The 15,684-nt window shown below is 52.8% G+C and overlaps 1 protein-coding gene across 1 annotated transcript in view; it reads right to left on the bottom strand.

Annotated features, from left to right (window-relative positions):
• Positions 1 to 15,382, bottom strand: part of KCNK12 (potassium two pore domain channel subfamily K member 12) — a 48,738-nt gene extending 33,356 nt beyond the window's left edge. The window contains exon 1 of the mRNA XM_036121645.2: positions 14,966 to 15,382. Within this exon, the coding sequence (XP_035977538.1) occupies positions 14,966 to 15,356 (391 nt within the window). The 5' untranslated portion in view covers positions 15,357 to 15,382. The remainder of the gene's footprint in view (positions 1 to 14,965) is intronic.
• Between the last annotated feature and the right edge of the window lie 302 nt (positions 15,383 to 15,684).

Here is a 15,684-nt window from a genome sequence, read left to right as displayed (position 1 = left end):
CCCTCTCCCTCTGCCTACTGCTTCCCCTGCTTGTGCTCTCTCTGACAAGTAAATAAAATCTTTAAAAATAAATAAAAAATAAAAACACTAGCTCACTTAGAGCGCTTATTAAATGCCAGGGCCAGACTAAGCACCGCACTCATTATCTCCTGTCATTCTCTCGACAACCAGTGAGACAGGCATTATTATTACTTCCATTTTCTAGATGTGAAAACTGAAGCTCTGGAAGTGCATTCACTGGTTCAGCAAACACCTGGTGCTCTGCTCAGCGACAGGAATATAACCGTGCATGAGAGAGGGAGGAACTCTGCTCTCAAGGAGAAGGCAGTGGCCAGAGGTCAGGCAACTGAGAAGCAAACAAACAGATACACGAACCAGATCATTTATGAAAGCGGTTCCTGCTCTAATAAGACATGGAAGTGTGATGAGCAGGGGTCGTCAGGGGGGTCAGGGAGGACTCCTCAAAGAGGCACATTTTAGCTTTCGACATTGAGACTTGAATGCGGTTGAGCAGTCAGCCATGCTGAGACACAGGGAACAGTGCTCTAACGAGCAGGAACAGCAAGTGCAAGTCCCTGAGGTCTAATATCCAGTTTGGGTGGAGTGACAGGAGCAAAGGGGAGAGCGGCACCGGTGAGGCTGACAGCAGGCAGGGCCAGATCCCACAGGGCCTTGCAGGTCACAGTTAAGGAATCCGATTTCCTGCAATGGGAAGTCATTGAAAGGTTTCAAGTGGACAACTGGACAAGAACTTGATCTGATTAGACCTTTAAAGATCTCTGTGGCTGCTGTGTAGAGAAGAGGTTGTCAAGATGCAGACAGGAAGCTGAGGGTTGGTTAGGAGACTGATTCAGTCGCCCCAGTGACAGGTGGTAGTGGTGGTGGTCGGAGCAGATGGTACTGATGGGCATGGGGATGAGGGGATGGGATTGGCATATATTTTGCAGACTGAACTGACAGGAGTTGATGATGGATTGGATATGGAAGGTGAGGGAGAAAAAGGAATCAGGACAGCTCCTTATGTTGGTGACATTTATTCAGATAAGGAAGACTGAGCTGGGGCAGGAATCAAGAGTTCTTTTGTTGGTCTTTTTAAGTTTTGATACCAAATTAGCCATCCACATGGAGATGTCAAGGAGGCCGTTGGACCTATAGTCTTGAAGCTTAGTGGGGAAGATTGGGGTTATTCTTCTGGAATTCATCAGCAGATAGGGTTTCAAGCCATGGGCTGCAAGGGGATGGGAGTCTGCAGACCCAAAATATGCAACTTTGGTGTAGGATTATTTTGAGCTGAAGGCAATGGAGAAACAGCAGATGCAGGAAAAGCTCTCTACCCTTCCCCTATCTGCCTAAATGTAGGGTATAAAATTTCCTTTGTGAAGATGTCTTCCCTTCCCTCAACTGTACCAGAAAGAACTCTTAATCACCAGAGACCCTCTTATCACCCTGATCACCAGAGACCCTCTTATCACCCTGGTACTGCATGAGATTGAGTCTGCATAAGAAACCCTACTAAAATAACCCTTATGTTTCATTAGTTTCCCCTGCCTACAATTTATTACTCCTAGAAAGCTAAACCCCCTTTCCTTTGTCTTATAACTTCACTATTTATTGCTCTTCATTAAGATGGCATATAAGCCCCTGGCCTAACTGCTTCTTTGGGTATTCAGTTCTTTCCTTAAAAGACCTCCACGTATAAACATAATAATCCCTTTCTACTGCGAACCTGGCTTTTGTCAGTTTAATTTGCAGGGCCCCAGAAACTGAATCTAAGAGGGTAGAGGAAAAAGACCTTCCCTCCCCCACAGGTGAAATGAGATTGTCTGAAGAGAGAGCAGAGAGAAGGGTCTGAGGACTGAGCATGGGGCTCTCCAACACTGAAAGGCCACACAGAGGAGGGGACCCAGTGAAGGAAACTGAGGAAGGCAGCCAGTGAGGATAAAGGAGAGCATGGTGTCCCAGAAGCCAAGAGAATAGAGGATTTCAAGAAGGAGGAGTGGTCAGCCATGTCTAATATGCTGGGATGCTGCGTAAGATGAGAACAGGGAAGTCATCATCGGATTTGCAGGAGGCTGCCGGGGATCTTGCAAGCTCAGACTCTGGAAAGGTGGCATGACCTCTTGATTGATGAGGATCCGGAAGAGAAGGGAGGGGAGGAAGGGAGATGTTGACTACCCTTCTGAGAAGTTTTCCTGTAAATGGGAGCAGAGAAAGGAGGAGGTAGCTGGAGGATGATGCAGGGGTCAAGGGAGGGGTCTGTTAGGAAGGGAGAAAATGCAGCATGTTTGCATACTCATCGAGGACACTCTGATAATGCATGGGAGTGGGTAATGGCAGGAACAGAATCTTTGAGCAAGTTAGAGGGGATGGGTGGAAAATTCATCTGCTGTCGTAACAGGGAAAGCAGCTCCATGTGATGAGTGGATTTAGGGGTGTGAAGAGAAGAGAGTCCCTGTCTGATTCCTTTTATTTTCTCCATGAAGTGTGAGCAGAGTGAGGGGTGTGGGAGGCTGGAGGTCGGAAGACAGGGAGAAGCGGTGAACTGACATGGTAGGAAGGCGGTAGGAGGGCCTGCCAGCTGGAGTGTCCAGCCGGCACCTGTGGATCACTAACATAAAGTTGGATCAACCAGCATGTTGGCATTGTTTTCTCCTGCCACATTCAGCTGCTTGGGTGCAGGAGAGGGATGGGTGGAAAGCTGGTGTTTTGATGGTGGCAGAGTGGGGGTAGGGGCACAGCACACAGGGAGAAGGGCAAGGAAGTTAAGGGTCCCTGCAGAGGGAGTAAATCCAGGCTGGGTTAGAAAAGAAGTGAGGGCCCAAACAAGATGACGGGAACATAAGAGCAGGACACCGTAGGTTCTGAGGTCCCAGGATCGCTGTTTTGGGGCAAGAGAGGAGGAGAGCTGGAAGGACAGGAGGTGATGGTCAGAGGGAGGGATGTTTGGAGTCAAATGCTTTGAAGGTAGGGCAGGATCATAGCAAGAACAGCGGGAGAACCGCGTACCTGCAGAGGGGGACAGAGAAGAGCATGGTGGTAGATGAGATGTTCAAGGGACATGAGCCCTGGGTCTTCAACGGGTCCCGCTCGGCAAACGGGAGTGGGGTGCAGAGGAAGGCAGTGAGCAAGGCTTCCTTAGTGATGGAGCAAGAGACGTGCCCCAGCAACTGGCTAGTGAAGGACAGAGCTGAAATTCAAACCCCGGACCAGGGCTCTCAGCGCTCTCCCTGTCCCCTGTGTCCCACTGCCAGGCGTCTGCTGGCGATGCAGGTTTCCTCATTCTGCAACACCTGCCGCCTGCTGACCAGTGCGAGCCAGGGAGATTCGTAAAGCATTTTGCACGCACAGCAGGTGCGCAGTCCAGTGTGCAGCCCCGTGGGTACGAGGGCGCGCTAGCCACGTAGGCTCTTGGCACTCCTGCTTCTCAGATGCCCACCGGGCCGTGCGGAGTGCTCACTCATTTGACCACAGTGGCCTGCCATTAGGGACTGCGCTGCCTCAGGGGTTTAAGGCTGGTGTGTAGGTGGTGATGGCAGCAAAGGGGACTGTATACGGCTGCTGGGCCCCTGACATACTGTTTGCATGGTGCGGTGCACTCTACATGCACTGAGGTGGCTGGCTCTACTTCCAGAAGCCCTGGGATGACTCCTTCCACAAACTGAAGCTTTCTTGGACACGGCAAATCGTCGGATTTTCACATTTTACTTTTTCATAAACGGGTGCCTAGGTAGACTTGAGAATCTTGCAAACAGCCATTCAGCTCACAGATATTCCTGGAGCCCCTCCCATGTGCCAAGCCCTGTGCCAGCCATGGCGGCAGCCGGGAGCGGAGGGGGGGGGGGCCGCACAGCAGAGATCAGAAGATGCAGGAAACCGCCCCCCCCCCCCCCACTGGCTGCTGGCGGGGTAGGACCCTGCGGTTCTGCATCCAAAGGCAACGTCCTCTTCCCTGCCTGCTACCCGGGGCTTTCAGATCTTCCCCAGCACTGGCTCACCTGCCATCTCACCTTTCCTTCCCTACCCTCCATTTAAAAATAGAAGCCAGCCATCAAAACCTGCATGGTCTCCAAAGTGCACCCTGACCTCCTCAGAAAAGCCAACAAGTTCAACGTGGGCAGAGTTTTGTGTATTCCTTTCCCTCTGGGCCCGGGCTGTCTCTGCAGCATTTCTGGCAGGCCCCGGTGTGAGGAGCTCAGAATTCAGAACACTTGGCAGCAGGGAATGAGATTGCGGCCATTTGGAAAGGATTAGGAAGAAGTTACACGGAGTGCGGTTTGGGGTTTGTGTTTATCTCAACTGTAACTTTCCAGAAAGCTGGGACACCCAATTCCAATAAAAGCCTCCCCAAGTATTTTTGGGAGGCATTGTGATGCCGCTGGATTATGTGGGTGGGGGTGGTTTTCCCAGTTTGTGCCGTGTGTTTAGTTACTGGGACAACTTCTGTCCAATTTGTGAACCAACATGTGATTCCCAAGGGATGTGCCCTGGGCAGGTGAGGAAGGTAGCACTGCTGGGCTGAGGGGTACAATTCAGCAGGGCCTCCTTAGAGCAGGGGCTGTGGCCAAGGCCAGGCCAGACAGGGAATCAGAGTCGGTGGGAGAGCCGGGACCAGGAGTCTGGCTTCGTTGTTCCGGACTGAACTTCTGCTACCACTCCTGGGGTGACGGGCTGAGGCTCTGAATCAGCTGGTGTGGGTTCACGCCAAGGATCGTGTAGGGCCCCAGGCAGGGTAGGAAAGGACCAGGCAGACTCAAGAGAGCCTTGGAGGCAGCGCTGCAGGCCCAGGGGAAACCCCCCCAGCACGAGCTGGCTGCCTGGTGCACATCTGTCAGCCGCTGAGATCGGTAAACCAGTGGCCCAGCAGAGGGGCCAGGGCCCAGCCCGCCCCTCTGGCTCCAGGGCAGAGGGAGAGGGAGGTGCAGGGAGATTCCTGGAGCCCAGCCTGGGCCCAGCTTTTTGCATTAAAAAAAAATTTTTTTTATTACTATGTCTAGCAGTCCAAGGTTTTCAGTTACTCACACTCATTTATTCATTCCATCCATTCAACATACGTTGATTAATCACCTATTTTGTGCCAAGCATTCTGCTCCATGATTTACAGAAACTCTCTCTTTGCTTTAATTATCTCCATCTATCTCCAGACACAGTGCCCCTTTATAGTAGTCGTTCAGCGCACGGCCATTATTAACTGTAGCAGTGACAAGCCCTACTAAGACGGAGTTCCTAACGTGGAGGAAGAGGGAGAGTAACTTCTGACACCTACTGCGTGCTGGGTCCTGTGGCAGCTATTGACATAGCTTGCATTATTTCCAGGGAAACTGGCATAGAGACATATAGTTACCACAAGTCTGGGAGCGGTAAAGGGGACTTCATAGAAGGTCTCGCGCTAGTGGGCCCCTTTGAGCTGGGCCTTGAGGACCAAGTTCACTGGGTAGAAGAAGATGGAGAGAAAGAGAAGAGTATTTCGGGTGGAAAGAACAGCACAAGCCATGGCCTGGAGACTTGAAGTGCCTGTAGTTTGGGGGTGGGGGTGAATGGGAAGGGTTGGGGTGGAGTGGGGTAGGGGAGGGACAGCGAGAAGTTAAGAGTGGCTAGAGACAGGGCGAGGGGCGGGTACATTGGTAGGTGCCTGGTTTCATGCGCTCCCCTAACATCTGGGCAGGGTTGCCTCCAGGACATGACCTTGAGCAGAGTCTTCCATAAAGCAACTGGCCCTCGGGAGCTGAGCTGGCCGAGTCCCCAGACTTTGCTGGCTGGTGTGCGGACCTTCTGGTTATTTGGTTTTGTGTTCCCACCTCTCCGTGTCCACTGCTGCTAGCCCAAGTGCAAGGCTGAGGACCCTCAGGGCCCGGGGTCCCCTCTCTGGGCAGGAGCTTGGCACAGAGTTCCACACAGGCTCCCAGAGTTCTGGTGAGCTCTGCACAAAGCACTGTGCTTGTCTCCCTTCTCTCATCTGCCTGGCAACCCCCCTCACAGAAAGGAGTAGGCTGTAAAGGATGGAAAGCAGGCAGCCCTTGGTTCAGTGTAGCCACCGGGGCTGCAAGAAGCACAGCAGAGCCAAATCTGAGTCCCTAAATTGTGCTTAAACCCTTGCTGATGCCTCCTCATGTTGTCCTCCTCCACCCCCACCACCCAACACACCTCAGAGTGGGCTCTGATCCTTCCCCATCTGTGGTAATGCGGGGCTCAGGGGCAGAGAGGATGCCGGATGGTCAGGAGTCCTGAATCCTCTATGCTGCCAATGACTCACTTGCTGTGTGACCCCAGGCAAGTCACTTGACCTCTCTGAGCCTATTTCTTTGTCTGTGAAATGGGATAATAGCGTCCTCTTTGGTGTCCTGAGTAAACATGGGTGAGAGCACAGTAAACCGGCAAGCATGGCATGTGTATGAGGGGGAGACCATCAGTGAGAGTAATGAGGCTTCCCTTCCCTCTTGCTCCCCACAACAAAGGCCCGGGCTGCTGGCAGGGTAGAGTCTGGAGCTGGGTGGGGGGTGGGGGGGGAGGACGGGTTGCTGGCAGGCCCTGCAGCCTCCCCTGTCCTGCCCTAGGAGTCTCTGACTGGGCGTGCTTTCTCTGCTGGTCAGGTGAGCTGAGGTAGCCCCCTGGGGAAAGAATGTAGGTGCTGTCAGGGCCTGAAGACCTGGAGCGCCACCCTGGCTCCCACCCACAACGGGGCTGTTTGCTGCAGTGCTGTCCTCCAAGGCCTCCACCCGCAGTCCCAGCACCAGGCCCACCTCAGGGAAGTGTGGCCGGGCCCGACTTCAGCCGGCGCTGGGCTCTGCCCGTCTCAGCTCCGCGCCCTCTCCCTAAGCCCAGGCACTGCCAGGAGGCCCCAGCCCACTGGGAGACCACGAGGGTGGGCAGGGGGTTGGCTTGCCTGGGCTCTGTGCTGGGAGTGGGGAACAGAGAAGTGCCAGGGGACACTGGTCTAACCCACCACTCAATCATTCATTCGGTTATTCACTACATATGCTCTTTAAAAAGATTAAAGAGCACACAGACGTGAAGAATTATTAAGACAGTCTAGTTGAGGAACCAAAGAAAATGCATTTTAAAAAGCACCCTCCGGGGCCAGTTATGTAACCGTGCAGGACAGCAACATACCCCAGAGACAGTAGCCAATGAGAGGGCAGCAGATGCCACACTGCAGGGGTAGCTGAGGCCCAGAGGGCTGTGCACAGGGTGGTGTATGCGGCTGAGCTGCGGGGGAATAAGTAGTGCCTCAGTTTCCCTCCTGCGCAGTGAGGCAACTCGGGGCTCGCCAGTGGGGCCAGCCCAGCTCTGGGCAGCTGACGCTTCCTGAGGGCTGGCCAGGCATGTGGTGCACACAGCCTAGCTCGTTCGGTCCTTACAGTAACACCTCGTGGGGCAGGAACCCTCAGTATCCTCACTTCCCAGAGGAGACCCAGGTGCGGAGAGGTATATCCCCTCTCCAGGAGCACCGGGCTTGTAAGTGGCAGAACCAGGCCTGGGACTCAAGCAGGCGGGCACGGCTGGCATGTTCAGTCTCTACTACACTGCCCTGGGACCGTGGGAGCAAATCGCCTTCCGGGACATGAGGACATCAGAGCTGGAAGGGACCCCAGGGACTCTGGGTACTCGTTCCTTTTAGGAATGGAGAAACTGAGGTGCCGGGTGGTAATGTGTCCTGCCCAAACCACACAGCTCATGAGTGGCAGAGCGGGGGTCTCAGCTGCGGGTCCGCTGATCCGCCACTGCTTCTCTACACCCTGGCTAGTACAGGTGCGGCCTGGGGACCAATGATAGGGGGATCCCTGGGAGCTCATTAGGAATGCAGAGTCTCGGGTTCCCCCAGACTTACGGGGCAGAAACCTGCATTTTGACAAGAGCTCAGTGATTCACATGCACTTTCTAGTTTGAGAAGCAGTGCTCTGTGCTGCTCTATGTTCCTGGTCTGTAGTATCTTTTACCGTGAGTTCCACGACATTGTATCCAGATACAGGAGAGCCTGACATTAGGCAATTCTGGAAGCTCCATCCCAGGCTCACATGGGGGTGAGTCCTCTGGGGCCTGGGGGAGGCAGACAGAGCAAGTCCCCCAGAGCTTGGTCCTCTTGGGCTCAGGCACACCAGTCCCCACTGACCTGCTGCTCAGCTGGGAGCTGAGCCCTGAGCTGGGGCTTGCCAAGCCCAGGGAAGAGGTAGCACTCAGACAGGGTCCAGAGCATCCTCCAGCATCACCGCTGATGGCCGGGGGAGGAGGCCTAGACTCCCGTGAGGAAAACCTAGGCCCGGAGGCTGTCCTGGGAATGGCAGGTTCAGGATAGAAGTTCCTGGCAGCAGGGGTGGTAGCCAAGAGCTTGGGCAGGGCTGAGGGCCAAGGAGCATTGGTTCTTTCTCTGCTCTCTCCCAGCACCTCCATGCGCACTGTGAAAGGCTCTTCTCAGTCCCATGGAAAGGCCTATGTCCTCACAGCCTGGAGACCCTCCACCTCCCCACTCTTATCTGCACAGAAATCCTGCCACTGCCCCTGAGTGAAGTCAGAGGTTGAGATGACCCAGCGTGCCCACCGCAGCCCCACACTCATCCTGGTTTGCTGGCTGGCAGCCCCTGTCGTCCACCCTGGGTCCTGGGGAAGTCAGCGGATCTGGGCAGAAGACTGGGGAAGACCCCGGGCTGGGAGTGACCACAGGAACACAGTGGCCTTTTGCTCTGTCTCCCAGCTCCTCTGAATCTGAGGCAGCTACGCAAGGGCAAGGAGAGTCCCACTGTAGCTAGCAGGGCTGGGGGCACCGAATCCACCTTCATACACAGCCCGCCTTCAGATGGAGCAGGAGAGGACACCTCCAAGGCCCCCGGCTTACTTGCTGCTCCTCTGATGCCCTAGTCTTCTCTCTACATGCTCTTCCCCTTTCTCCTCCATGTACAGCTTAATGCTCCTCTGACTTGCTGTGTAACCTTGGGCAGCCTCTCCCCCTCTCTGAACCTTATGTGAAATGAGGAACAAGCCTAAATTAGCCCTCTTCAGGTGGGTCTTGGAGGGGCTCTAGGGCTCCTCAGAGCAGCCTCTGGGGAGAGCATAGCATCCAAGGGTAGGCCTGATGGGCAGGGCTCCAGCCCTTACCTCCAATCAGAGCAGCTTTGCTACTCTCCGATTTCTATAATGGGATGTTTGTTGGCTTTCCTTTTTTTTTTTTTTGGCAAAATGGTCTAAATGCTTGGGAGAAGTTCTGGAGGACTTTTATAGTACTGTCCAGCTGGAATCCCCTAGGGGTAGATCTTTGCTCCATGTGGCACAATTCTGGGCCGTTCCAGACTGGGGCCCAGTCAGGGCTAAGGGGAAGGATGCTCTCCCTCAGCTGGCTTGGCCCAGGAGTGCAGAGGACTGGAGGGAAGAGGGTCCAGGTACTGGACCTCTCTCTCAGTCTTTGCTACTCCCTTCTGTTCCTCTTTCCTGCCCTCCTTCACTCACCCAAAACTTCCCAAAGGAAGCAGCTCTCATTAAGTCAGTGGAGGCTGACAGTGTTGAAGCCACAGCCTTGTTCAAGGGGTGGCTCAGCCCCTGGGACTGAATGCAATCCCGGCGGAAACCAAGTGGCCTGTTTTCCATGGAATAATCAGCTGGATAACTGTCCAGTCTCCGCTAGGCCATGTAGAGGTGTTGGCTCAGCTTGGGGGAGACCAGACAGTCCCTCACTCTGAAGGGGCTGGCCACCGAAGCCAGGAAGACAGCAGTATCCACTGACTCAGCAATTTCATCCTGGGAATTCAACCCAAGGCGATATTACAGAAAGAAAAGGCCATCTGCATAAAGATGATCACTGTGGCATTACTCAAAATAGCCCTAAACAGGGAACTACCCAGCTTCCCAGCAATAGGGGTAGTAAATTATAGAACATCAACCAGATGGAATATTATGCACCCACTAAACTTAGCATGTGAAGGCTATGTGGAAACATGGAAACAACACTGATGATAAAATGTTAGCGAAAGGGAAGCGGCTCTGCACACATCAATACTCTTTCTTTTCCCTAGCAAAGGTGTGACAGAGAACGGCAGCTGTATTATGAGTGACTCGCTGTGTCATTCACTGAAGAAATAATGATTGTCTCCCATGTGCTGGGGCCAGGGCTGGGTGCTGAGGATGGAGCGCGGCTGAGAACACCTTTCCTGCTCTCCATCTAGCGCCTCCAATCTAGTCCTGAAGCTCTTCCCTAAATGGCCTTCAAAATTGTCACAGCGTCATCTTTCAATAAGAGGTGGTTGATGAGGGAAATAAGGGAGGAGAGGTGCTCCTCTCCTTCCTGGGAATGTTCGTTGGCTCCTGGGATCAGAGCCACCTCCGGCTGGAGTACATACATGTCAGAAGAAAACCAAATGTCAATGTGGTAGTGACATTTCGGTCTTATAATGTCTTAGTTTCCTTTGAAGCAAAAACAGTTTTAAAAATCCATGTTAAAAAGGAGGAAAAAAGTTAGGACTTGTTACTAATCTAGCGGCTGAATAATTAAGTGTGCCTAATTCTGAAAGTAGCAGGCGAAATTATGCAGTGCCAAAGTGACAACTCCCATACCTACACCATCCCGTCTCTAGCAGCGTGGTTTTAACTTTATAGCTAAACTACGCTGCCAGAAAACCTAATAAAAGGAAGCAAAAATATTTCTGTTTATATCAAGCTGCCATTTGAGAAAGACTTTTAAATATGTTCTTCCCCATGTGTAAATCTGACAGCAGTTGCATAATTAAAACCCCAGTGGAGAGTTTCCTTTTAATCTTTTGAAAGTAAACCGGTAAGACGTCCTTTAGGATGTGAAATGATGGATTAATACTTGGCTATCTTTGAGCCTCTGAGAATATTGTTTAGTGCTGAAAGAACACAAGCCACCATCTTTATCTGTAGGAGTTCATGTAAGCACAGGAGATGCAGATAACGATGTGCCAAAGGGCACACGGGCACCTATGATGAGTTCTGCTCATCTCGGATTTTGTTAAATGGAGGACCGAATAAACAAATGCATTCACATGAAAACAAACTTGATTTCAACCCCTTAGGAATATGTCACGTAGCATAGATGAAAGAAATAATAATTACCCAGGATTTCAGTTCAGTGTGAGCAATCAATATGAATGATTTAGACCACAAAGTGGTTTTTTATTTTACTTGAGCTGTTCAGGTTGACTTTCTAAACAACCTCAACTACTGCCGAACAATCACTGGCAAATTTTTTCTGGATCTGTACCATGTGGACACACGTGTGTCTCTACAGTTGCAAGCTGCCTAGCTCTGGGGATGGGGCCCTGTTCAAGCCAAATGTCCAGACAAAGATTTCATCTTATCATGATGTTCCATCTAACCCTGAATACACATAGCCACACCTGAACTTTTCTTCTGTGTCTCCCTGTAGCTGAAGGCCCATTCCTGCCCCTTCTTCCCCTTCCCTGCACATACACGTACACACGTACACATGTACACACACACACACACACACACTGGGGCAAAAGAAGGCAGAAAGCAAGTGGTTTCTGTCTTTGTACCATTCTGATAAACATCAGAATGTCTCCTACTTGCTAGCACCTCTGTCTCTGACCTTGGTATTGGCTCTTGCCTTCTCAGCTTAGACCCGCCAGATGCTTCTAGTCTGTCTGACCTCTAAGATACGTTTGATCCTTCACGTTTTCTCAGGACTCAATCAGTTGTTGGCCTGACCAACAGACCAGTCCTCCTGCCCAGCCCTGCCCTGCTGTCAGACCCACACACACCCACACCCATTATTAAATACTCCAGTCTCAAACAAGGATGTGCCCACTAATTATATGCATGAAATTGGTAAACCAAGCACTGCATAACATGGATTCTGGACCCAGCTGAACATATAATTAACCGTGACCTGAGACAAGTCCCTTAACACTCTGCACCACATGGGATTGGACTAAAGGTCTCCTCCTTGTTCTAGTCATCTTTAGTGAAAATAGCCAGGATATGCCGCCCATAAACACTGTGATCCATCTATTGGTGGAACATGCTTTAACCTGTGTCTTGTAGGATAAGCTTTAACTTTTCAAAATGTAGCACCAGGACCGACATACACAATTCATCATATTTATAGAATAAATAAAAGAAGGGTTTTTTTTTTTAATACTAAAATCTAGATGCATCATTTAGCAGGGTCCACACAATACAAAAAAGGAATGTCCACACTACAGCATGGACCATATACACCATGATCTTACACTGATCAGATAAAACTGAGTGCATGTGAATTTCCCTCCTCACTGGATGAGGTGACAGGCAGAGAATCCTGACTGCCCATTTTGGACTGAGCTTTGGCTCCCTGAGCCACTAAATCCATAAAAGCACCAATACTAATAATTGTCTCTGAAGACTCAGGGCATTTAAGGGAAAGAAACTATATAAGCAGAAGAGAAACTGATGTATGTAGGTCTTTAGTTAAATTTCATTGAAGTACATTTTGCAAGAGAAGGCTGAAATGACAACCATGCTACTTTGGGATTCAGCAGAACTTATCGGACGGACAGAGTGACTGATTTGAACCACTGGCCCAGACCACTAGAGCAGGTGGATAACTGACAGCGGTCCTGCTACTCACGTGGCTGTCCTGCCATCCCCGCAAAGGTCTGTTTCGATGCTAAGCTGTCCACAGCCTAGTTCTGGTCCCTGAGTGCAGCTCCCCTGAGAGATACATGTCTCCCTGCGGCAGATTTTGGAAACAGTGTGCTGGGTCATTCGTAACACAGCCACATGCTTGAGTGTAGCCCTCCTACACTGCTTGCCTACATCTGAAAACACAAATCAAGAAAGAGAACATAGCTCCTTTCTGCTTGACTAAAGAACAGCCACTTCTGCCAGTAGATTAAAGGCTGGGGCTTGGAAAAATTTGCCAACACACAGACTTGATTTTGTGCAAAGACTGAGAGAAGCTTTAGGAGCTGTGGCTGGGCAGTGAATGAAGAAATTGATGGGAGCTCCATCAGAGAGGCGCCAAGACCACAGGTCATTGGCATGGGACCCCATTCGGGTGGACTCACTGCCTATAGGGGAAGAGGATGCTGCTAACACCTTTCCCTTTAGCCTGTGAGTTCCATTAGGAAGCTAAAGCCAGAGTGTGTAAGTGGGAGAGAAATGCTGTCACCACCCAAAATGTGCACAGGTGTGCCTCTAGGTGGAAGAAAGCAAAAGGGTATGTTTACAAGAGGAAGAGCACAAATCAGTAATGAGCGATGAAGGCATGATGTCATCCTCTAGGACTAAGCATCCTTAGTACTTTTAAAGCACTTAAAAAAAACTCTAGTTGCTATAGCAACTTGATGCAGCTCTTAAAAGGGGATTTTTTTTTTTTTTTGAGGGGGTCATTTTATATCTTCAATCACCATAACAACATGATATAGCTTTTAAAGGGTATTTTTATCCAATTTGTGTGTGCTTTGGGCTTGGGCCATATTTGCCTTTTCTACTTAAAATAATCAGATCAAGCATGACACATGAAAAATCATTGAAGGAAAGGAAGCCCTTTCGTAGACTATACATATACACTCAGAAAGACATCTCTAGCTGCTCATATCCTGCACATGGATGAAGGCTTTCTGTCTCCCAGCAGCCATCTGCGATGGCTTACACTGGCCAGTTAGTCTGTGCCCGTCTCTGAGCTGGCATAGCAAACTAGCCCAGAGCCTACCCATGGAAGTTGTGTCCATGCAATCCCTCACTGCTCAGCCCTGTGAATCCAGCCCCCTCCTCGAAAACTACCACCAGGAGATAGTGCCTAGGGGTGACTAGTGATATGGCCAGCCAAATGCCTTCTCCCACTCTGGGACTCAAAGCAGGAGCAGATGGGACACACAAAATCTCACCAAAGTGGAAATCCTGTATTTATTCTGCACTCTCTAGTAGCTGGGGAGGAGATCTGTTCACATGACACCCAGGGTCCAGGGAAAGGGGGGATGGGGAAAGTGGGTGCCAGGAGAAGAAGTAAGACAAGGAAGGGGCAGAGTGGGGAGCAGCAAGGGACTCCAGGTTCTCTACAGGAGAGGTTCAGAGGAGGGGTAAAAGTGGGAGAAGTGGGGGGCTTATTAAAGGAGTATTTAAACAGCATGTTGTGTATGGTTGTGAAACCGTGAGCTGTTTATCCCAGAAATAACGAAAAGGGATAATAAGTATAGAGAAGCCACCCCCTCCCCCACCCCACCCAGCTACCCCTTGGTGCCACTATTGGTTGGAAAAGATGGCAAGGTAACAGGAGAGGTCAAGAAATTGGAGAAGTCGGGAAGGGGGCAGAGGGAGAAGGGTGAGAAGGTGGGGGGGAGCAGAATAACAGCGCTGAAGTCCGGGCCTCCAAGTCTAACGGGCTTTTCTTTGGGGGAGGTGCGGTGTGGACCGTAGGAGAAGCGGGTGGGAAGGAGATCAAGGAAAGTGGTCGCCCTCCCCAGGGTAAAGGGCTAGAGGATACTGAAGGAAAACGCGTGGCAAAAGAAGAAAGGAGAAAGAAGAGAGAAAAACGCTATGAGTGAAGGTAAAGGGGGCTTCCCAAATCCTCTGGATGAGGAAACAGACCCAGGGGGCGCGAGAAATGCAAGGAAACAGCAGGCCCTGGACGCTTGTTCTCACGAGTCCTCTTAGAGGCGAAAACTGAGGCGCACAGAGGTTAAGTCATGGAGCTGGCAAGCGCTGGAGCGCGCGGGCGGCCGCCGGTCAGCCCAGAGCCTGGGTGAGGGTTCTCCCCATTCGGCCGCACTGCCTGGCGAGTCACCGCTGGGTGAGCGCCAGAGATGGACCTCTCAGGCTTCCCGCGCCGACAGCCGGTTAAGAAAGAGAAGGGTCAGGAGGAGGGGGACGGACAGAGAGGTGAGGGCAAGAGGAAAGTAGGCGGTGGGGTGTTAGAAGGTAAGGGGGGAGCCAAGGGACGCGGACCCAGCCTCCTAGCGGTGGAAAGGGCGGCAGGTGAAAGGCACGGAGAGGAAAGACGCGCGCGGGGCGCGCCGCTCACCTATGGTCGATACCACGGTGCCCACGAAGTAGAAGGCGCCGGGGAAGTCCCAGCGCGGGCGCAGCGCGTCGGCTCGGACGCCGGCGGCCAGCGCGGCCTCGTAGTGCCGGAGGAAGGCGCGCAGCTCCGGCTCGGCCACGCCGTGCGCTGCGCTGAAGTTGCGCAGCGTGGCGCCCCAGCGCGCCCGCGCCTCCGCCTCGCCCGGGCTCTCGAGCGCAGAGAAGACTGTGGCGCCCGCCACCAGGTAGAGGCCGATGAGCGCCGCCAGCAGCACGAAGCGACCCGTGTCCTCGTTGAGGTGCGAGCGGCGGCAGCAGCAGCAGCAGCAGGAGGGGCGCGGCAGGCGGCGGCGGCAGCGGCGGGGCGGGGGCCGGGGGCTGCGGGAGGACATGGTCCGGAGCTCAGCCCCGGGGCCGGGGCGGCGCTCGGGGCCCGGGCCGCGACATCCCCCCCGCGGGAGCAGAAGCGTGAGGATGGTGGCCAGGGGTCGGGGGCCGCCGCGGAGCCCCTTGCCGCCTCCCCCAGAGCCCGGACGGCAGGGCGCCTCGCCCCCGCCTCCGCCTCCTCGGCGCTCAGGCCGCACACGGGTCCCGCGGCCCTTCGGGCGCCCGGGCTGGGACGCTCCTCTCCGCGCCCCGACGCCTCGCCGGCTCCCGCAGCTCCTCACCCGCCACCCTCGGGCGCAGGGGTCTGAAGCTAGGCCCCTGCCGCCCTGTGGC

Source organism: Halichoerus grypus, chromosome 10 (genome assembly GCF_964656455.1).
Source record: "Halichoerus grypus chromosome 10, mHalGry1.hap1.1, whole genome shotgun sequence".
NCBI classification, from domain to species: Eukaryota; Metazoa; Chordata; class Mammalia; order Carnivora; family Phocidae; genus Halichoerus; species Halichoerus grypus.
Note: the sequence above shows the minus strand (reverse complement) of the source record. Positions and strands in the feature narration are given on the sequence as shown.